General features: G+C 43.1%; 1 protein-coding gene across 4 annotated transcripts in view; it reads right to left on the reverse strand.

Annotated features, from left to right (window-relative positions):
* Positions 1 to 24,533, reverse strand: part of LOC132407639 (rab-like protein 6) — a 103,013-nt gene that overhangs the window by 11,362 nt on the left and 67,118 nt on the right. For all 4 annotated transcript variants that reach the window (XM_059994427.1, XM_059994426.1, XM_059994429.1 and 1 more), the window contains 5 exons: positions 23,731 to 24,095; positions 21,322 to 21,466; positions 13,233 to 13,409; positions 6,202 to 6,559; positions 5,212 to 5,395 (listed from right to left, as the gene is read on the reverse strand). In XM_059994427.1, the coding sequence (XP_059850410.1) occupies positions 5,212 to 5,395; positions 6,202 to 6,559; positions 13,233 to 13,409; positions 21,322 to 21,466; positions 23,731 to 24,095 (1,229 nt within the window). The remainder of the gene's footprint in view (positions 1 to 5,211; positions 5,396 to 6,201; positions 6,560 to 13,232; positions 13,410 to 21,321; positions 21,467 to 23,730; positions 24,096 to 24,533) is intronic.

Consider the following 24,533-nt stretch of genomic DNA (forward strand, 5'->3'; position numbering starts at 1 on the left):
GCATGGCAGTGCTTTTACTTTCTTAGAAGTTGTGAAGCTTCGGCATGACATCTAAAACTTTGACGAACTTCGATAGATGTGTGGTGGAGAGTATATGACTGGCTGCATCACAGCCTGGCATGGCGACACTGATGCCCTTGAATGGAAAATCCTACAAAAAAAATAGGGGATATGGCCCAGTCCATCATGGGTAAAGCCCTCCCCACCAATGAACCACTCTACACGTAGCACTGTTGCAGGAAAGCTGCATCCGTCAACAAGGACCCCCACCAACAGGTCCAGGAACAGTTACTACCCCTCAACCACAGGCTCTCAAACCAGTGGGGATAACTTCACTCACCCCACCAATGAACTGTTCCCACAACTTTGGACTCACTTTCATCTCAGGTTCTCGATATTCATTGCTCATTTATTATTATTTCTCCCCCCTCCCCAACTTTCTTTTTGTATTTGCACAGTTGGTTGTCTTTTACATATTGGTTGTTTGTCCTGTTGGGTGGGGTCTTTCAATGATTCTATTGTGTTTCTTATAGTTACTGTGAATGCCTGCATGAAAATGAATCTCAGGATTGCATATAACATAATTTAGTTTGATAATAAATTTACTTTGACTTTGCAGGGTAGGGGAGGTTAATTACTGATTAAAACACAGTTCTATAATGCTCCAATTTTAATAGGTTGACAACTAGTTGTGTTGATCAAATGACAACCTGATTTGATTAGCCTGGAGATGCTGGAAATCTTGAACAACACATACAAAATGCTGGAAGAACTCAGCAGGTCAGGCAACATCTCTGGAAGCAAATAAACAGTCATCGTTTCAGGCTGAGTCCCTTCGTCGTCTAAAGGCTCTGAAGTAGGTCTTGGCTGAAATGTCAACTGTTCCCTCCACAGGTGCTGCTTGACATGCTGAGTTCCTCCAGCATTTTGTGTGTGGTAATTAGCTTAGAGTTGAGAAAAATTTCAGGCACCTGCCTTTGGAAACCTGGGAGTCACCACAGCCAGCACTTAAACTTCAGATTCACACTCCTCTTTCAAGGTTATTATTTACTGAGTGTTGGCATTAGCATGGGCCATTTTTACAATAGTTTTTTACATTTTTACATTTTTACATAGAGTTGGTTCCCCATAAGGTTAGCCAATTATTGGATGCTAACAGAGGGATCTACGAGAGGTTGTTGGTGAATTGTTTACTTCTATATGGGGCAATACACAACCTAAACTACAGCCACAGCATGGTGCTGCTGGGATGAGTGAAGTGAAAGTGTATAAGGTGTGCAAGAAACAGTAACTCCACACACCACTCTCAGTATATCGGAGGAAAGCCTCCGAGCCAGAGGTTAGGATGAGGGCACGTTGGGCTCACTGTAATGCAGTGGCTGAGTGGATTGCTGTCAGCCAGAGCCCTGGATAAATCAGCCTCTGAGTCACCTCCTGTATTGCTGATGAGTAAAGGTTTGATAATAAGTGTATTTTGAATCTTTGAATAAGCTGTGTTCCTTCTGCCACTGGCTGCTCACACATCAGCTTCCCTCCTGGCTTTCTTGCTTACCCTCCACACACAGCCTGCCAGATGCCTGCTACTGGGATCCAACATTTCCCACTCCCTTCAATCACGTTCAATGATGTTCCTGACCCATTCTGTAACTACTGGGCTGTCCCTCAGCTCGACAATCAGAAATAGCAGGCATAGCTCTCGGCAGATCTACTCTGCTTAGCACTGAGTAACATGATACCCCAATCACCAGTATAGAACACCACAGATGCTGTGGGGAGAAGGCGGCCATAGGGAGAGTGGACAAAGGAATGTCTCTGATAGGGAGAAGGAAGGGTTGTCCTGGGGATCAGATGTAAATGGGAGGCAGTTAGGGAGGGAGAATATGGCCCTCGAAGCCTTCAAATGGAAGCAGTCGGAGAGTGAGGATACAGTCAAGAGATCGCCAAGAATGCAGGTCTGTTCGTGGAGGGAGAAAAACCGAGGCAATATCGGAGATGGAGGAGCTCGCCCAATCTGATACACAGAAAACAAGTTATCCAGAACTGTTGAGTATAAGACTGCCTATAATGAATACAAGGTATTGTCCCTCAAGGTGTTTTGCAAAACGATCATGTTTGGTCACTCCAATACAGAAACCATATTATGAGCACTGAATGCTGTAGACTGGATTGGAAGTACAAGTGAATCGCTGCCTCATCTGAACAGACTGTCCCCTTGAATAGTGGGAAGAGAAAAGGTGAAAGGCAGCTGCTGCATTATGACTACATGGGAAAATATCAAAGCAGAGTTGGTGGGGCCCGAAGAGAGGAGTAAGGAGTTACAAAGGGAATGAGTCCAATTGAAATGCTGAAAAAGAGAAGAGGAAGATGAGTCACATGGTGCTGAACGGGCTGAAACTAAAAAGGATGATCACTGAATGTGCATCTGGTGGGGACAGTGAGGACCAGGTGAACTCCATCCTTGTTCTATCCATGAGAAGGAAATAGATGAGATGCAATCAAGGGCTTTGTTAACTTGGGAAGAGGGGAAACCACAGTTTAGGAAGACGTCTGAGAGGCACTTCCATGGAAAGTACAAGAGCTTACACTACCAAAACGATCTATTAAAGGCTTACAACACCCCCCCTCCCACCACTCACTCCCACAGCTATCTGCTTCTTCCGGTTTCTGTCCCATCTGCTCCAACATTGGGAACTTGCATTCAGATGCCTCTGAGATATCGTCTTTCTGAGAAATGGGCTCCTCTTCAGCAAAGCCAACAAAGCCTCTGATTACATTTAATCTATTCCCTATACTTTTGCTCTAACCCACTCACCCTGGACAGAGCAAGCTGCAAACACTCAGCAGATCACATAGCATCTGTGGGAAGGACCATACCAATGTCCCATGGAGAACATTCTAACTGGTTGCATCACCATCTGGTATAGTGGAGGCCTTGCAAAAAGTTGTAAACCCAGTCAGCTTGAACATGGGCACTAGCCTTCTCAGCATTGAGGTAATCTTTAAAAGGCGATGCTTCAAAAAGGTGGCATCTGTCATTAAGGACCCTCATCACCTAGTATATGCTCTCTTCTCATTGCTACCATCAAGATGGTACAGAAGCCTGAAGACACACACTCAACGCTTCAGGATCAGCTTCGTTCCCTCCCTCATCTGATTTCTGAATGGACAATGAATCCATGAACACCACTTCACTTAGTTTTGCTCTCTTTTTACACATTTAATATTTACTTTTTTATTGCAATTTAGTTTTTTTTTAATCATGTATTGCAATGTACTCTGTTGCAAGACAACAAATTTCACAACATGCAATAAGCTAGTGATACTAAACCTGATTCTGAAACAGTTAAGTTTTCAAGTCTGAGATCCTTCACCCACATTTTCTGTTCTTAATTTTAGACTTTCAGTATCTACATATTTTTGTATTCTGTGAGCTCCCAGTCCTCACATTACAATCCACCCACATTCAGAGGATAGGTTTCCGATCAGGAACAACAGTGAGTTATGACAATCCAGTAGTTGGCAGGCTATTAATATTGGAACTAGGTTTAATTCTAGATTTATCTAAATCCACACAATTTGCTTTCTGTTCCTATATGGAAGACCATGATGAAAAGAGAAGATTTGAATTTTTTGTTCATTATTTAAGGTAATCTACAAAATCAACCCAAAGGTCTTTTATAGAACCTGGAGCTGGCTGTACTGACACAACATTTGTGATGACTGTGCATGGCCTTTGACTTCCATGAACATTCATTAGAATAATTACTCAAAATTGAAAACTTCAATCAAAGATTTGCATAGGTAAAGTTATCAGAATCATTTTAACTAATTTAATTAAACCATCTTTTTCCCCTTAGCTGGTTTCCCCCGTTTATTTCAATGGACCCCCACCACCCCCCCAAGGAGTGGGAAATATGGCAAGTCTCCACTGGACTTCACAAGGACATACCCAGTGAAGAGCAGGGATCCCACAGCCTATGTTCCACGTGTGGAAAGCTGTGCCCAGGAAATTCCCATTCTCCACTGATTTGCCAGTAGATCTGTGTGGAATTCAGCAGAAGGCTATAGCCAATGAAACATTGTGAGAGATCCAGATAATTCAGATCCTATCCACTGGACAGGTTGCAGTAAAACCAGGACATGCTGGTTTGCTGGAAATCTATCTGTTCTTCCTATTGCTGCAGCTATTTTAATCGTCATTGGACTGGCTGTTCATGCTACAGCTAGCAAGAATAGCTATTCAAAGATACATAGTTACACAACTAAGATACCGACCTACACCAGTCCCATTTGCCAGAGACTGGCTTATAATACTCTGAACTTTCGCCATTCAAGTACCTTTTAGCAAATTATTTAGCTGAAGCTTAACCCAGTGAATCTGAGAAGTTGTAAGGTAGTGCTGAGCCTCTCTCTTACTCTTACATAGTAAATGGCTGACAAGAGGAAGGCAGCAGGGTGCAGCCTGGGCACTGGAGCCCAGTGGGAGTGGGATTGTCTGTGGCTGGTGGCTTTCTGCCTGAAGCAGTCAGGATCCACGGTCATTTTCTGTGTGTTCCATGTTCATGCAAGAGAAGAAATAATCTCAAAACACTCACTCCCCAAATTATCCTTAAAATATACAGTCTTATTTAATCCAATCAAACATAAGAGAATTTTATCCAATTTGTAACAATTTGATTCATACTGGGAAAAATGGTTTAACTACATAATGCCTCATAGGCCTGATTTTATTCTCACAGGTCAATGAATCTGTTGTAAAAAAAAATCACTCCCTACTTGTACATAGTTCTTTCCTTTTGCTTGTTTTTTCCCCCACTCTTTTCTATAAGTGTGTACCTCAGATAAATACTATGTGGAGATTTGTGATATATATGATTATTTGATATATATGTACAATGCCTGAAATACATCTTATGGAAATGTTTGTTTGATGATGAACTTCAATAAAAAAATAAATTACAAAAAAAATACGGTCCTTATTTATGCTGAATATACAAGCAGACAACCTCTGTACTGTTGGGAATGACAGGTGCTGGAATGGAAAATGGTGGGAAGAATGGAACCATATCAGCATAAGGTAGTGCCCTCCAACAAATCAGCACTGGCAAACTCGGGGGAGGAATTTATCTAAGCACCATATCACAATAAATGCAGCGTAAACTTGCTCATTGAAGCCCAGAATAGTTTCTGTGCACAACCTCTTGGCATCACCTTCATCGGTGCTCTCTGGGGCTGTAGGGCTTTTGTTGTTGATGCCCAAGCCAAAGATGTCCAGGTCATTGGTCGCCTTCACCACCCGCACTGGAGCTTTCGCCGGCACAGTTTGCTTTGCTGAGTTGAGGTTGAAGTCGTCGTCAGAGAGCTCGGAGCTGTCCTCTCGGACAGGGAACTCCTCCTGCAGAAAGGCAGCAACAGGCGACAGTGGTGAGGATCCAGGGCACAGAAATAAAATGGAGAGTGTGTTCAGATAACTGTGAACCAGGAAATGCACGCAGACCTCAGCTACACCCAGCTCCATCACTATCACGCAGGGAGCTCGGCTCCAGTCAGAAAATCATGAGTTCAAGCTCCTTCCCACAGACTTCACAGTAAATTCCAGACTACGCATCGGAGCACTGGAATCTGATCACCTTCATACTGAATCTCCCAGAGCCACCCGTACAGTTGCTGGGTCTCTGATACCACGTACCAATGTCCTGGATCCACACCCTGGATCTCTAAGACCTACACAACAATGCACTTGACCTCCAGGGCCCATCCATCCACACACTGAATATCCAAGAAATCGTCCGTCAGCACTGGATCTCTTAGGCCTAAACCCCAAAGCCCTGCATCTCCTTGACCCATCTGTCTATGCACTGGATTTCCCAATACCTTCGTCAGTATGCAGTGATTCCTAATGCAGGGACACAGCTCAGACCGAGCATTCACATGGTAACTCCAGCACTGTGTGAATACTGGGCAGCGGTGACTGGCAGTATCACAAGGCTGAACAAGAAATACTATTCCCTGTTTAGCGTTCGACTGGTTTTCGCACCTCAGTCAGGCCTTGGGGGCAACTGGTGCGGAAACTGAGAAAGCACCTGCACTGTTGACCCTGCTTGCAATTAAATCATTTTATTTAATCACACTATTCCCCTCACCAATCAGCCTAACACCAAAGAAAGCATGCAGCAAGTTTCAGCTAGTCTAGGAACCTACAAGTGCTGGTCTTTTGTTGGAATCGTCACTCTCAAAGTCCGGGTCGTCCAACACAAAGGACAGCAGCTGCTTGGCAATGGGACCCTCAGGGTCACTCTCAGACGATTCTTTGCATTCCTGTGTTTTTGCTTTGTTCTGGTCTTTGTCTTCAGTCTTTTGGAGAGCAGCTGCCACTGGGACTAGTGGAGTTGCCAGAGAAGGCATGGGGGTCAAGAGGATGTTAGCTGGCAGGCCGAAGGTCGTGTGTTTGTTGCCTAGTTGCTCTGGTCGGATGGGAGCAGGAGAGCTGTCAGCAGGACGGTGCTCAGTGGCTTTGGGTGGGAATCCATCTTGGGAATTTAACACATTTTTGGAAGGCCTGTAAAGGAAGGGGAAGTCATAAATATGAAGAATCCTCTTGCTGTCGGACCACTCAGTCTTAGCACCCACACTCAATACTTCATTGCACCTGTGCATACATGTCCTTGTGTGTAGGACATTAAACCCAACTTTGGCCAACCCATGACACTGGAGAAGAATGTCTGCGATCAGCTAAGTTATACATTTTTAGCAGGTAAGGTCCAATTGAGGTCCATCTGCTTCTTATCTCTGCGTGTGAGAAGGAAACGCACCTTTGGAGACCCATACCTGATGCCTCTGTTAAGTGGAAACTACAATGTGTGAGTGATTCATGAGGACTGTCTCACAGGGCTACAGATGAATTAACTTACTTGGCTGGTAATTCTGGGGTTTAATTATGATTCAAAGGTGTCTGAATTCCACCATACCTAGATAATTTAAAATACTACTTTAACAAATTCATTGATTTCCAAAGACTAGTATCAGTAACAGTGACCATGAAACCATCAGATCGTTAAAGGAAGTTTTCAGATGCCACAAAGCCAGGCAACAGTGTAAATATATAAGTGGTGGCGTTAGCTTAGATTATATGTAGACTATTAACAGGTTAGGTGAATGGACACGACTGTAGGAAACAGATTACAGTGTAAGCAAAGAAAGAAATACTTTTGGTTGTTCCCAAAGCCAAAAGAGAAACTTCTTGATAAACTTGGCTCCCCTTGTAAAATCAGAAGAAACAAGCCTGGGTATTATCCTGGATTCAGATTTGATTTTTTAATCCCACAAGTGACCAGTGTAACATTGCAATACCTAAGTATTGCAAAAATATGTCCATTTCTGTCAAGTAATGATCCCAAGAGACTAATTCACACCTTTATATTGAATAAACTTGATTACTGCAATGCTCTTTTTACTGGCCTTCCAAAGCAATTCATTGAAAACTTCAACTCAATGAGAATACCACTGTTAGACTTCTAACTAGAGCCAAGATGAAGGAGCATATCACTCTCGTCCAAGCATCACTGTACTGGCTTCTTGTATCTTTCAGAATTGATTTTGAAGTTCCTTTTGCGTGTGTTTAAAGCTCCCAATGGTCTGGGATCCAAGTACATCACAGAACTACTTTCATTTCATAATCCTGCTCGGGCTCCCAGGTCTTCTCCCGCCTGTCTCTTAAATTTAAACAATCACCCTCAAAAGGTAAAAGGTAGGTCAGATCTTTTGAACCATGCTCCTAAACTGTGAGTTTGAATACCTAAAACTAAAGGATACAAACTCAGATGACATTTAAATATTGGCTGATCTTTAGCCTGGGTACCATGTACTTGCACTAATCTGTACTCGATCCTTAATAGTGTCCAGGAATCTACTGCTCAGTGCCTGGTGAACTCGGTGATCGAGCCTCCACTAGCCAATGGAAACTTCAGTGGAAACCATTTCAAATACACAGAACCCCACCTCCCCAACATTTAGAATGATTTTATTAATTTTCTTTGATTTTGCCAGTTTCTCCAATCCATCCAAGTAACTACTGATCCCCGCCCTGCTGCTATTTCAGTAAATCTCTTCTACTCAATCATTTCCGAAGTGTAGGTCCAGATCTGACTACAATAGTAGCCTAGCCAGCAGTAACATGAAGGTTCAACATTTCCTTGGTTTTACACTCACTTCATGTTTTACTACAGTCCACCTGCACTTAACTTCCTTCCCAGCTGATCTATCGACCCAGCTGGGAAGGAAGTTAAGTGCAGGTGGACTGTATTAAATGGGTTAACCCATTTGCTCTGTGCCTGGTGAACTCGGTGATTGGTGTCTATTAAATGGGTTAATAAATCATCTTTCTGTGCTCGTCATTCTCTTCTACAATTTAAAGTGGTTCATAGAGCTTACATTTCTAAACAGAAGCTGTCCAGTTTTTATCCGAATGTTTCTCCACTTTGTAATAAATGCAACTTTGCTGATGCCTCTTTAATTCATATGTTTCGGTTTTGCCCTAAAATTGAAAAGTTTTGGCGGAAAGAATTCCATACCTTCTCACAACTTTTTAGGGTCCAATTTGACCCATATCCCCTTACTGCCTTGTTTGGTGTTATTGTAAATGAAGAAATAACTTTAAATACCCCTAACCTACAGGTTTTATTTTTTACCTCTCTTTTAGCAAGGAGAGCAATCTTGCTTAAATGGAAGGAGTCTACCCCTCCTACACATCTTCAGTGGCTACGTGATATTATGTCTTATTTAAATTTAGAAAAGATCCGCTGCTCAGTCTTAAATTCGAAACAATCTTTTTACGATGTCTGGGGACCTTTCCTAAATTACTGTTCCAATTTATAAAGTTTAACAGTGCACAGACTTTTATGTATATTTTTATCTTCTCTTCTTGAGTGAATGTTTTTATTTCTAATTATCCATTATCATCCATCAGCTTTTTTCTTTGGTAGTTGGTAGTGGGTTGACTTTTTTATATAAAAAATTTCTTTTATGATGTATGACCTATCTTTAAATTTTTGATTACAGAGTGGTATACCTTTATGTGTTATGCTATAACATTTTAATCAATTTTATTACAATGTACACGAGTTATGTTGAGATGTATCTATGCGTTGCACTCTGTAAATCTTGTTTTTTTTTTCTTCCGAATAAAAATACTGTAAAAAGAAAAGAACTTCCTTCCCAGCTTAACATCTTCAAAGATCTGTGCATTATGTTCTTGCTACCAACTAGTTCTCTTCTCATATCTGCCTTAAATTTCACTTGAAATCTCTTTGGCTTCTTTCACCAGTGTGTTCATGAGCCCCTCAAATGTAAGTCTTTTACTTCAGGAGATTCACAAAGACAGATCTGGGTTTTCTAGTGCATAGTTTGTAAATGTAGGTACCACGAGCAATTGAAGCTAGCAGAATACAGTCAGTTATCCTTAGTGGAACAGAATGGTTTTACGGTCAGCTGAAACAACCAATGCCTATTGGTCAGCTGACAACCAATCCCAGGCAGGCTTTCAGTGACTGGTTGTTGCTCCTAACAACAGCTTGGCTATTAAAAAAGTTTATCCAAGAGCATTCATGCTTTGGGATGTACTGTTGGGTTTTTGTAGCTGCGTGGTTTTACTGAATAAAGGTTTATTTCATGTTCTGGCTTTATTCTATCTCCTGACAGTGGACTTTGCTGAAACCCATCTCCAGCTGATGGAAAATTCACAGGAGCTTCTCATGATTACAATGCATAGGGGTCGTTTTCCTGCCTCCACCTGCCTTTTGGGGTAAAGGTGGCTTCTTCAATTCTCCAACAGCTTATGGACACCATGTTGAGTGGTATTGATGGTGTTGCTGCTTACTTCAACATCATTGTGATGGGCATGGGTATGGGAACACCTGAACCATATTTTGGACAAACTGCAAGACTTTGGAATGAAAAATGCAGCCTCCTGACATCTTTAATGAAGTATCTAGGATTCATTATAGATGAGCACGGTCTGTCATTGAGATCTTGAAAACATCGTTGCTATCTTAAAGATGCTTCCACCATTAGATGTCGGCACCCTATGATCATTTTTGGGTATGATCTAATGGTGGGAATGAAGAATATGTTGCTGTCTGACCTTTTCTTGACGCATTTCAACCCAGAACTGCCAATTGTTGTGACAAATGCACCCAACTACAGGGTAGATGCTGTCATCTCATATCTTCCCCAATGGTTCTGAAAAAAACCCAAAGGTGTCATGCAGGCAACCAGATCACTGACCATAGCACAAAGGAACTACAGACAAACCAAGAAGGAAGACTTAGGAAGCTACTGTTGTACATCTTCAGATCCAAGAAGGGCATCAAAATTGGGCAAAGTTATTAGCCTACAATTTTAAAATCAAGTACACATCAGCCCAGGAACTTGGACAAGCAGATGCCCTCTCCAGACTTACGAATCAGCAGTTGACTGAAAACAAAGCTACAGCTGCGGCTGTGATTTCCGTTGATCGAAGTCCACTGGGTTGTATCGGATGCTGCTGAAGGTATTCCAGTCACGGCCAACAAGCTCAGTGCAAAAACAACTGCAGATCCTCTTCCTCAGCATATCTCCGGATATCTTGCTGACAAGATGGCCAATCAAAATTGAGGTAGATGTCATACCCTTCTACTGACATCATACACTGGTCTCAACTGTGGACTCCAGCTTAATGTTTTGGAACAAAATAATGATTCCAGAAACAATTCAATCAAAAGTACTGAAATAATTCCACTGTGGTCACCCAGTTAGTAATTGAATAAAAGCCTTGGCAAAAAGTTTTATGGGCACTGATAATGAAATTACATCCTTATGCAAGCAATGTACCCAGTGCTCTATGGCAGCAAAGAATCCAAGTTGAGCCGACTCACAATCATGGCCTCAGGCTACCAGATTTTGGAGCTGAGTACACTTTCCTGGCCCAATCAATGGGTGCACCTACCTTGTCCTGGTTGGCTTCTATTCCAAATGGCCAGAAATATTACCTATAAAGGTAACACCAACAGAGGCCACCATTCAACAGCTGCTGCACATCTTCAGCTGCTTTGGGTTGCCAGAAACATTTGCTTCTGATAATGGCACCCAGTTCAATTTACAGCAGTTTGCTGCATTCTGCCAGGACATGGAATTATCCACATCATCCACATTCCAATGGCTAAGCAGAGAGGTTAGTGGATACCTTCAAATGGTCATTTCTGAAATCAAGAGGGGAAGGAGCATCAGCTGAGGCTCTCAGAACCCTGTTGGATCGCAAGACCTTGCAGCGGATAGTGAGGTCAGCTGAGAAGATCATCGGGGTCTCTCTTCCCGCATTACGGACATTTACACTACACGCTGCATCCGCAAAGCAAACAGCATTATGAAGGGCCCTACGCACCCCTCATACAAACTCTTCTCCCTCCTGCCATCTGGGAAAAGGCACCAAAGCATTCGGGCTCTCACGACCAGACTATGTAACAGTTCCTTCCCCCAAGTTATCAGACTCCTCATTACCCAGAGCCTGGACTGACACCTTGCTGCTCTATTGTCCTGTTTATTATTTGTTGTAATGCCTGCACTGCTTTGTGCACTTTATGCAGTCCTGGGTAGGTCTGTAGTCTAGTGTAGTTTTTTTCCTGTGTGTTTTTTTAATGTAGTTCAGTCTAGGTTTTGTACTGTGTCATGTAACACCATGGTCCTGAAAAAAAATGTTGTCTGATTTTTACTGTGTACTGTACCAGCAGTTATGGACGAAATGACAATAAAAAGAGACCTGACTCAACACATTTCTGCTGACATATCGAATTACACCGCATTCAAACCTCAAGGGGAAGTCCCCAGCTGAAATGCTTTTGGGAAGAAAACTGCACACAGCTTTGGATGAAATGCTGCCAGTGTCCAACATCTAAGAAAGCACGTGGTCAGGTGCATAAAGGCGGCTACAAAGAGCTTGGTTGCCGGGTGAAGTCATTCAGGCCCAAAGCTGCATTCTGGGCCAGACAGTTTAGCAAAGGGGAAAGCCCCTGGATACCAAGTTAGATTGTCAAACGATGGGGAAAGTGCTCTATGAGGCTGTCGTATACAGACATCTGTGGAGTTTTGGCCAAGTGCTCTCTAAGGCAACAACAGGCTCATCGGGCAGATCATCAAACACAGAGCTGGACTTTCATTTCCTCCTGGAAGAGTTTGACTTCCCCCAACTGAACCAACCGCGAGTACCAGCACAGCAGCAAGCAACATTGCAACAAGAACGTGACAGCCTGCAAGTCCCAAGAAGGACTGATCACCAGCTTAAGCCTGCTGTTCCAATCCAAACCAACCCTTGGCTCAAATCCTGCAGATAATCATCTCCAGCAGGAAGGCGTTCCAGTGAACCAATCCCAAGCTGACTTTCACAGATAGTTCATTGCTCCTAACATCTCAGATGTTCTTGGCTAAACCATCTAAATACCATGCTTTGGGTTGTAATACTAAGTTTTGAGATTTTTCTATTTGCGTGATTTTACTGAATAAAGGTTTATTTCATCTTCTGGCTTTGAGTCTTATTCGTAGTTATGGGTGAGGAAGCAATAAAGAAGGGAAGTTGTACCTCAGTCTGTAAGACATTGATAAGATTGTGTCTGGAACATTGTAAAGAGCTTTGACATTAACGTGCTGGAAGCAACTCAGTGAACATGTACTGGATGGGCAGGTTCTTGCATGGAAAGACTAGATTTGTACCTGCTGGAGTTTAGAAGACTGTTTAAATCAACTATCTCACTTAAAACCCTGAGAGTTCTTCATAATAGAAATGCAGTAACGTATCTCCTCTTTTGAGAGGGTCTAGAACTTGGGCAATAAAGGATCGTCCATGGAAGACAAAGGAGGGACAAAATTGTTGTCTTCAGAACTCCCTTCCTCAAAGTAGAGTTGGGAACAAAATCACTGAATATTTTTAATTGATATATAGATATTTAACATGCAAAGGTGTGTGAAAGGTTACTGTGAGTAGATGAGAAGTCAAAGGTAAGGTTATAATCAGATCAGCATGGTTCGACTGAGCTGCAGTGCAAGTGTGCTGGGACCTTGAGGAATACTGTTGTGGATTCCAATGGTATGCTTGTTTTGAAACTAAGCACCATTTGTCCGGTGTATGTCTAGAGAAGTGGCTCTAATACTGGCCCTGACTGCACCATTATACATTTCCCTCTGATCACCAGTTACGAAGTACTGACCTCTTCAGTGGATCCAGACTACTGGTGACTTTTGTGTTGTCATCTTCGTCACTGGACAGCGTTATATCCTTACTGGGAACCTGCGACTTCACGGCGGGCTTCTGCAGCATCTGGTCATCAACATCTAAATCGTCCTCAAAACCGGCAACCATGGGATTGCCCTGTCTCTCTCCATCACTGCAGTAGGAAAAGACAAAGTGGCTGTCAGTGAATCACAGAGCTGCTCTACCACTAGCATCACTAACTTGCACTGTGTTTGTCAGCACTCTACAAGTGCCATAACCTCCACCCAGTGGCTGTACTGGCCTTACACTTATCACTCAGAGCAGAACATTTCTGCCTGTTAGTTGCTACATCTCTTTCCCACCACCTATGTCCCCCACACCCATGATAAGGCCACTACTTCAGCCCTGGAGAAACTTTAAACATTTTAACACCAGCATTTCTAACACCTAGTTGTGCTGATAATCGCGCATTTACAGAATCAAAAATGTGTTAGCATAAGCTGGTGATCAGCTCATTCTGCTTGTGGTTGTGGGTGTATTCATTGCTACTTCCTTCCCATTGCATGTCTTTCCCCCCTCTTTCAAAATTGTTTCATGTTATTTCAGTAAACAAGTGTAAAGGAGAATAATTGTTTCTCTGAATCCAATACAGCACAAAAACACAGTAAGGACACAAAAAAAAACACCATAAATGTAAATACGTAAGATCACTTGTATACATAGATTGACTGTATGTCCAGAAAGTGACATGAGCAACAGGAGAGTCTATACATAAGGTGACTGACAGGAAATGATAAAGTAGTGGTGTTGGTGGGTGTGGAGGGGTGGATTAGTGTGTAGAGGTGTTGATCAGTCTTACTGGTTGGGGTAAGTAACTGTTTTTGAGCCTGGTGTGGATGCTATGCAGCCTGATGGGAGTGGGACAAATAGTCCATGGGCAATGTTGGTGGAACCCGACAGGATGCTACTGGCCTTTTTCTGGCACCTTTCTGTATACATGCCCTCGAGGGCATTCAGGCTGGTGCCAGTGATGCACTACCCACTGTAGAGTCTCTCTGTCTGCCACAGTGCAGTTTCCATATGATGCAGTTTGCTAGGATTTTCTCTACTGTGCAACTGTAGAATGACTCAAGTACAGATGTGTCAAGTCCAGCTCTCTTCACCATCCTCAAAGCAGAGGCACTGGTGAGCTTTCCTGATGTGCAGAATACATTCTGGGACTTTGAGAGGTTGTGCAAGTTGTGCACTCCCAGGAGTTTGAATCTGCTCAGTTTCCACTGCAGTGCCGCCGGTGTTAAGAGGGGTTGAGTAGTGAGGGGTTTCAAATCAATAATCATTGCGGAAAAGGTTATTTGCCTGGCACCAGGCTTCGAGTTCCTCTACCTCCTCTCTATAGGCATCTCACCATTATTGGTGATGAACTCCCACCATTGTCGTGTCATCAGTGAACTTGACAATATGATTTCTCGGGTGTTTGACCGTGCAGTCATGTGTGAGCAGTGTGTACAACAATAGGCTCAGCACCGAACCTTGGGGGCACCCGCGTTAAGGATGCTGTGGAGGGAGGAGCAGTTGTGCATACTGACTATCTGAAGTCTACTGGTTAGGAAGTCTAACACCCAGTGGAATAGTGATGTACTTAGACCGAGGAGAAGTTTGTTCACTGAGGTCTGTGGGACACTAGTGTTGAATACTGAACTAAAATCCAGAAACAGCATTCTGACACAAGTGTTCTTGTTTTCTAGGTGTGTCAGGGCCAAGTGTGTGACAGATGCCCAGTATCTGTCGTAGAGCAGTTCTGTCGGTAAACAGATAGGCTTGTTTCGGATGAGGTAGAAATTTTTGACATGTGCCATTACCAGCCATTCAAAGCACCTCATGATGATGGGTGTCAGTGCCACTGGGTGGCAGTCATTTGGTTGTGAAGGTGTAGAGTCCTTTGGTACAGGGATGATGGGGACTGATTTGAAGCATGTGGGGACAGCAGCCTGGATGAGTGAGGTTTTGAAGATATCAGTAACTTGGTGTGAACACTCCCAGAGTACTCGGCCTGCAATGTTGTCTGACCCAGTTGCCTTACAGCGGTTGACACTCTGAAGAGTCCTTCTCAAGTCTGCAGGTGTTATAGACAATGGCTGCTCACTTTGGTGAGGATGACTTTACAGCATTAGGGAGGGAGGCATCACTGGTACTGTCAACATGTATAGTCCTTGTGTAGTCAAGTAATGGCCTTGATGCTCAGCCACATACGTCACGCTTTCTTATGGGACAGGTGTTGCTGAATTTTTGTGCATAGACCGTCCTTGCCCTCTTGCTGGCTGAGTTGAGGTTTTTCTTGGCTGTCCTGAGAGCTATTTTGCCTCCAGACTTCCAGGCAGCATCCTGGGCTTTTAGTAGGGAATACACCTGTGTTCAGTCAGGGCTTCTGGTCGGGTCATGAGTTGACCGTTCTTAAGGTTGTCTACCCACATACTGATGTAGCGAGTGACAGATGAGGCATATTCCTCAAGGTCTGTGTCTTCTGTTTGTGACAGTCTTCTTGAACATCTGCCAGTTAGCCCAGTCCTGTAGCACAGAGATTGCCTCATTAGGCTATACAGGGATGGTGCTTTTGTCTGCTTTCTCCATTTCCAACAGCAGCGTGTTGGGATTAACATTATGGAGATGTGGTCAGAGGGGCCAAGATGAGTGCGTGGGATGGCTTTGTAAGCACTGTGTCTGTTTGCTCCCCTAGTGGCCATGGTGACGGGTAAAATGTCCTGCAGGTTAATGTGATTGAAGTCTCCTGCAATTATGAAGAGGCTCTGGATATTTGTTTGTAGAGAGCTGATGATACTGTAAAGCTCTTCTAGTGCATCCTTGGTGTTCGCACTTGGAGGGACATAGACGGCAGTGATGAACTCAACAGTAAATTCCCTGAGCAGGTAATGTGGCCCACATTTAATTGTAAGATGTTCAACGGCCCCAGAACAGTAACTATAGATGAATTTGTGCACCAAATGTACACACAGAGCTTACCTCCTTTGGATTTCACCAATAGGGAGGTTCTGTCTGTGTGAAACAGGTGAGATGCCGATTCTGGCAGTTGTTCAGGCACAATTCAGTGAAAACCAGAATCTAGCAGTTTCTCATCTTTCTGCATTCACTCTCAGTCTCATTTGAGTCTATTTTGTTTTCCAGCGAGTGGACGTTGGCCAGGAGAAATGATGGTACTGCCAGCCTGGTTGGGTTAGGTCTCAACCTACCTAGTGCCCTGGGTCTCCTGCTGCATCTCTGCCTCCTCTTGCATCTCCTGCATCTGACGTCCCCTCAAATGAACAGCCTAGGCCAGGTGACTATAGAATCCCAAGTCTGTTGAGGACCACTATTAACTCTGCTGCTGGTGGATTAAAAGTAATATTGTGGGAGTTTTGGTTGACTGAAACCTCTGACTAGAAAGTTTGAAACTCTGAAAATTTAAAACTAGTACCATTCAGATTTTTAAGTGTGTTTCCAGTTGCCCCTTTAAAGTAATCACTGAATCAGCTTCCATCCCTGTCAGATAATGCACTCTGGAACACCACATAAGGATTAGGTTGTTAACAGCAAGAGACTGCACTAACTTTGTCATCCAATCTTTCTGCAAAGCAGGTGCATTTCATCTGAATGCATCTTCAACCATTTGGGAATCAGGTGCTAGATTGGACTGGCTAAAATAATAAGCAACACCAGTGGAAACAATGCAAGAATTTGAGAATAGGGGAAAGAAATATGCAGAACATGAGGAATCAAATATGACTTACCTCTCAAAAACACCTGGCTTCTTGATGCAATCCTATTATTGTTCTTTAGGTGACCTGTTATTACATCCTTCACACAGATTCCAGAAATTTCCCCAATACCAAAGCCAACCACAAGTCTTATCGTTTGTTTTCTCTCTCCCTCCTTCCTTACAGAATAGATTTACTCCTCTCCAATCTATGGACGCTATTCCATTCAATTTACATATATAAAAAGCTTACACAGTCACTTATGTGTCTCAGCAGTTTACCCTCTTATTCTATCTTGCCTTTGTTTAACAATTTCCTGTTGCTCTTTTGCCAAGTTCCAAAATGCTCAAAGTCTTAGATTTACAGTTATTTCTGGTAACTTTGTCCTCCTGCTTGGGATAAAACGTTATCTTTAATTTCTCCTGTCAGTCACAGAGAAACTGTTTTCCTGATGCATCTTATTTAATACATTTTCTCTTATAAATCAATGTCAGCGCTGCCTGAGCATTGTCTACATTTTAATGCAGTCTTCCCAATTACCCAAAGCCAACTCACCTCTTGTAATGCCATAGTTCAAGACTGTTTCAGGTCGAACTAACTCGATACAGAATTCTATTTTATTTAAGTTCACTCTTCCTTAAGGTCCCTTTCTAGAAAGATTAATGAACATGTTCTTCTTGATCAGTACAAGAATAAAAGGCCTTTTCCTTCGTTGACTCCTGAACATATTAACCTATAAAATATACATTCACGCAGACATATTCCTTACTATTCATTGCCCTTTACCACCATCTTTCAACCAACACTACACATCTTCTCTCCATCCCTCCCTTAATGACTTAAGATTTAATTTATTTCTGAATTGCTTCAGCCTTAATGAAAATATACCAACCTGAAACATTAACTTTCCCCACCCCACACACACAGATGCTGTATGATCAACTGAACATTTTATGTTTTTTTTAAATGTTAAGTAGATTTAAAAGCAAAGGTTTTGAGGAAATATTTCATAATCTTCAGTAACACACCGAGAAGTAGCCTTTCGAAGAATGCTAACAAAGTTAAGAATGATATCAAATTGAAAGAAAATGTACATGTTGTTGTGAGGGTTAGAGGCTGATCAGAAAATCGAGAGCATTTCAAAAATGATGCAAGGATGCTGAATGAAGTGGTAGGAGAAAATAAATTATGTTAGCAAGCCTGCACTGTTGAAGGATCTTTGACTTGTAATGTTAAATATAAAGAAAGGCAATAAGGACTCCTGCAAGTATATCAATCAAATCAAATTCAAGTTTAATTATCATTCGACCATACACGAATACAGCCGAATGAAACAGCATTCCTCTGGGGCCAAGACACAAAACACAAGCAGCACAAAGCACACTCACACACAGTCCCTGAGTGGCATATCCCGTAAATTGATGGTGCAATCCGTAAACACAATGCAATCTAGCTTGTCTTTCCACCGATTGAACACTGGAGGGCAGCACTGAAGGAAGAGGCCAGCCCCCAAAAAGCATGGATGCCTTGCTGCACTGCCTCCAGTGTTCCCTCTTCTGGACTGCAGCAGCAGGCAAGCCCATGGCTTGAGGGCTGGTCTTTGGTACAATCGAGGCCATGCAGCTCCCGTGCCATCCATAACACCAGCAAAAGAGGGAAAAAGGTCTGCCGCATCTTACAGTATCAATGTCCCAACAGGGTCTTGCGATCACAAGAAAAATGCCCAAAACAATCACCCACAGTTACACTGCATGCCACCTTTGCGCACCAACTCCGATGCCTTCCGCAGCAGGCAGCAACATGGTCTGCACTAAGTCTAGCTCCTCTGCCAACAAGCAGCTCACTGATGGGGTAGATCTACAGTACCTGAAGTTCTCGGAACCCGGTATTGTCTTGTGATCATAAAAAGGACATTAAAAAAAGAAAAAAAAACCTTTGGTTGGACCCCAAGAGGCTGCTTACAATCAAGTGCTCTGCCATCTCACCAAAAGTAAGTTGAAAAGGAAGAGAATAAATGTAGGACCATAAAAGGTGAGATGTTCTCTGGGAATGGTTGAGAAGAGCTAAGGAAATGACAATTATGTATTTAGGGCACAAAGCACAAGTAGGAAATCTGGGGAGGGGTGGTAAAAGGGAGGTAGGGGCTTCATCACAATGACTAGAGGCAAAGTATTAGACAAACTAATGGGAGCAAAAAGGCAAACAAGCCTCCTGGACAAGTTGGCCTACATCCTGGGGTTTTAAAAGTGGCTGACAAATTAGTGGATGCATTGATTGCAATAATTTAATTCCCAAGATTCCAAAAGGATTGTAGCAAATTGGAAAATCACATGACAACCCCAATGAAGAAAGATGACAAGAGCAGAAAACAAATGCTGGGGATGGAAGAATGGGATTAAGCTTGTAACTTTCCCCAAGGGTATCAAAGGTTGCAATGTCAACCTGTACACTAAGTTACTATAATCTCTCAATGCGAGTAATCTAGAGAAAGAAATTCTGGTTTATCGTCATTCATTTATAAACCTCCACGATGGACTCTTGTCCAGACAGGTGGATTCACTTCTTACCAATTGCAATCACTGACAGGTTATACTTGTCTATATTTGTGAGACATCAAAGATCACACTGGGGCCTCAGCTGTTTACAGATCAGTATTTATGCTGTAGATGCTATAGGAGGGTGATTCCTGGTAAAAAGGTGCTATAGTGAGAGGAACAAATATGTACGCCAGGCCTATGAACTCAGGAATTTAAACATACTGAGACTGTAAAAGTCTGAGATGCTTGACAAGTTAGATGATGCAAAGCTTTCCTTATGGGAGAATCTGTAACTTTTAAAATAACAATCACGAGGATTATTTTCCCTGTGGATCTTGCAAAACAGGGACCTTAGTGTATATTCCATATTGAGAAGGTTGTTTAATCTGTTAGGGAGTTGAGGGTTATGGACTGGAAAGAAGGTCAGATAAGCCCTGATCTTACTGAATGGTACTGCACGTTAGAGGCCTCCTCCTGTTCCTCTCATTTTCAATCTGACCATCACAGTCTCTTCCACCCACATTACAAGAAATGTAAGAGAGCTGCATTTATATTGCATCTTTCATTAACTCCCTATGTTCAAATTAATGAAAACAGCTCAATTCTCTAAATCTCCACACAGCACACATTGCAATACTCCTGTTCTGCACCAACACCACCCTTGTACTTAGCAGAATGATAACATTGTGGATTTTGCCTCCTGTACACAGCCTGCAGGACACGATTTCACTCACCACCTGAGTAGCACCAACCCCCACCTGTGCCCGTCCTGCACACTGCAAATTCTACTCACCACTGTCCCCACCCTGTAGGAAAGGAAGAAGCAGATGTGGATTTATGAAGTAATGCACACAAAATGGTGGAACACAGCAGGCCAGGCAGTGTCTGTGGAAAAGAGTAAACATTCGACATTCCAGCCGAGACCCTTCATCCCATGGACAAGTCAAACACTTCACTGCCAAAGCAGCAGCGGACATCTCACTGATCACTGCCACTGCCTCTAATACAGCATTAACTTCACTTCCCTACACGGTGTCAAATCTATTTTAACTTCACTCAAGAACACTGCCTCAAATACAGTATTAACTTCACTCATGAATACTGCACCCTACACGGTGCTAATCCTACTCTTACTAACACCTCATGTGCAGTGGTTTCTACCTCCCCGTACTGCCTCTTGTTCAGTGACAATCCCACTTCTTTTCTTCTACATCAATTCCACCCAGCAATACTGCCGTCTCCTGTCTGGTACTAACCACATTCACCATGAAACCACCCCTGTACTGTACCTGTTCCACTCACCAACACAAAAATTCTACTCGAGAGTAAGGAGAACAACACCACCTAAAGGTTCTCCTCCATCCCTGCTCCTTCAGGGTTTAAATCCTGAACCACCTCCCCACTGTGGGAGCACCTTCACCAGAACCTTCAAGCTCGCCACCACCTTCCAGGCCAATAACTGCTGACCTCATCAGCCACACCAGATCCCAAGAGTCAATAAATATTAAAAAAGCACTTACACTCTCTTGCATTGTGCTGATGTCACTCACCAGTAACACTTGCTCCTGTACATCCCTTCTACCCCCAGTTGCCATAACAACCATCTCTGCCTGTATACACTCAGTACAACAGTAATACCATTGGATTGAAGATTACTATCAATAATTTCTTTAGATTATTGAACCATGAAAAGTAAGCGAATGATTAACTGTGATCAAACACTGTTATATGTTACAAAATATAAGTGTTATCCTTAGGCCAGAGGACCCTGAATCAGTCAATGCACTGAAAGCTCTACCTGTCACTCTCTTGCCATGCTTCACTGCTCTTTTCCTTTTGAAGAGCCAGGTCTTCCAAGAAGCTCTTGTCCAGTCCCTCATCAGGGACGAAGTCATCAACGCTGTGCATCTTCACTTCTTCAGGGGATACCGGGACTACTGCATCTGTACAAGGGGAGAGAATTTTGGCAAGAAATATGAGAGGCAACCTTTTCGGAACTAAGGACTATTGCCAAGGGAGACAAGTGGAAAGAAATAGCATCGGATGTGACAAAAGAAAATGGGGCTCAGGGAAGGAATATATAGACAACGATCAAGGGAGGAAAAAACAAATGAAACATGTTCACAAGCTATTTGTTAGTAAAATACTGGTAGAGGGAGAGAGGGAAGATGAGGGAGAAGCAGCTAGTAAAGGTCTGTGGGTATGCACTGATGCAGTGAAGGAACATGATGACAGATGAAAACTACTTTGAAGAGGGCGCCATGAGGATGAATAGATTGTAAAGTGGGCTCCAGAGGGACAGGAATGGCTGTATGGCAGAAAAACGCAAGTTCTGGAACAGGGATCAGCAGAGAGACCAAAATGTGACCATCCTGAGCCTTAAAATTATTTGGATCAGGCAAAATCTGAAAGATCATCCAGCAGATACTCAATTAGGTTTCTCTTTCCCCAGATACTGCCCATAAAATTACACCAAAAACCAACCAGGCTTACTGAAAAAGCACTTCTTTTGATTTTCAAATTTACAGCGTCTGGAGGATTTTACTCTAAGATTATTCCGATAAATTGGGTGGAGATTTAACTGTTAACTGGCAGAAAATGGAAAACTATTCAGTAGGCCTGGCTGTTTTATCTGGTAATTTCAACACATTAAACAAGGAATGAAGTACTATTCCTTGTTATTACACAACTTTCCTACCTGTCTAAAGACAGAACATAGGGGAAAATACACCCCACCTACCCATCTTGAGTCTATTTCCTTTCCTAGTACGCCCATATTTATATTCAATCTAAAGCACTGTGCAGAAGTCTTAGGCACATTATTTAGAATCAGATTCATTATCACCAGCAGTTCAATGCAATATATAATATAGAAGAAATAAATAAGTAAATCAATTACAGCATACATATACTGAATAAATTAAAAATCAAGCAAAATAATACATTAAATAATACATTAAAAAAGTGAGGTAGTGTTCACGGGATCAATGTCCATTTGGAATCAGATGGCAGAGGGGAAGAAGCTGTTCCTGAATCACTGAGTGAGTGCCTTCAGGCTTCTGTACTTCCTTCCTGATGGTAACAGTGAGAAAAGGGCATGCCCTGGGTGCTGGAGGTCCTTAACAATGGACGCTGCCTTTCTGACACACCACTCCTTGAAGATGTCCTGGGTACTTAGTCTAGTACCTAAGATGGAGCTGACTAAATTTATGACCCTCTGCAGCTTCTTTCGGTCCTGTGCAGTAGCATCACATCCCTCCCCACTGCCATACCAGACAGTAATGCAGCCTGTCAGAATGCTCTCCACGGTACATCTAGATAAATTTTTGGGTGTTTTTGTTGACATACTAAATCTCTTCAAACTCCTAATTAAGTATAGACACTGTCTTGCCTTCTTTGTAGCTGCATCGATATGTTAGGACCAGGTTAGGTCCTCAGAGATCTTTACACCCAGGAACTTGAAACTGCTCACTCTCTAATGTGCTCAAGACCTCTGCACAGTACTGCATTTGTCAATGTGGAGGGGAGAGAAAATCTGTATATCTGGCGGAAGCAAAGGACATTGGGGATGGCAAGGCTGAAGCATCACAGGAGGGGTGTAAGACAGGTGGCAGACGAGTGCCAGGGCAGGGAGTGGCATGGGTACAGACACACCCAGCCCTGAGGCACCAGGCAAGGTTATGTGATTCCAAACATTTGGTTCATGGATCATTACAGAATGTCTCCTTGGTCCTTCTCACTCCTTCCCCTCTCCCTTCCCCAGCTTTGATTCCCCTCTTCCTGCCCCCTTCCCATTCTCAGTCCACAATAGAGAACCACATCAGAATCAGGTTTATCATCATTCATATGTCATGAAATTTGTTTGTGTTTATGGCAGTATTTCAGTGCAATACATAAAATTATTACAGCACTGTACAAAAATATTAGGCACCCTAGCTATGCATACATGCCTTACTGTACCTGTCCATGGTGCACCTCTCATGATTTCCCAACAGAATTCCAGCTATTCCCCAGCACCACTGACCATGGAGAGGTCTTGACCAGAGGAAGCCACTGTGAAAGCTTGTTGTTTGCTTTGCCCCTAAATTCCCCAGCACTGATTAATGCCCTGCCCCTCAGTGCCTCTGCTCCCGAACCTTTAAGGAGGGGTTTTGCTCCAACCGTCCTCAAGTACCCACTGATTTCCTGGAATGGCTTCAGTCCTTACCAGGCTTAATGGCCGGAGCCTCAGGTGCGAAGGAGGATCCAAAGAGTCTGGAGATGAAGCTGCGTTTCTGAGCCATGGGTGCAGCCAGGGCACTGGAGGGAGGAGAGGGGGAAGGGGCGCTGACTGGCACAGGTGGCATTTCGGTGCATTGCTCAGCACTGGGGGACACTGAAGGAAGGGGAGGGGACATTGATGGAGTGGGCGGTGCTTGGATTGGAGGCTGAGGAGTCCCTGGGCTGGAGTTGGTCGTGGAAGCCGAGCTCGGTGGTACCACTGGAGACTGGGACCCCGATGATGGGCTTTGCTCATTAGCTGCGACAGGAGAATGGAAGTTCCGATTCTTGTTATCCATCAGCTCAAGAAATCTGCAGAACAAAAAAGGGAAACGGAAGATACTGGTTACACTGCATCTGTGGATTCATGGACCAACTGGAAAAGCAAAACTCTTCTCAGGACATTCCACGTTCGACCTAGTTCATCCATGTTACAGCATCTCCAGAATCCATACAAACAAAATTAACGCTAAAGTACAAAGCCTTTCTTATTGACTGAACAGTCAATGTTTCACACATTGACAGGCCACACATTAAAGCAGGCTCACCCTGCTGGCTTTAAATATGAATTTGTTCATGATGAACAGTTGGAATATGTGGTCGTTTAAGAAAAAGTAAGCTTGGACTATGTTTATAAAGCAGGAGATGATGGGAGAATAAATCATGCTGCAGGATTAGTAAAGGTGGGAGTTTTATGTGAGGCATGGATTTGTCACTTTATAACAAAGTGTGACTCTCATCATCTGCTTC

This window comes from Hypanus sabinus, chromosome 18, assembly GCF_030144855.1.
Source record: "Hypanus sabinus isolate sHypSab1 chromosome 18, sHypSab1.hap1, whole genome shotgun sequence".
Classification (NCBI taxonomy): domain Eukaryota; kingdom Metazoa; phylum Chordata; class Chondrichthyes; order Myliobatiformes; family Dasyatidae; genus Hypanus; species Hypanus sabinus.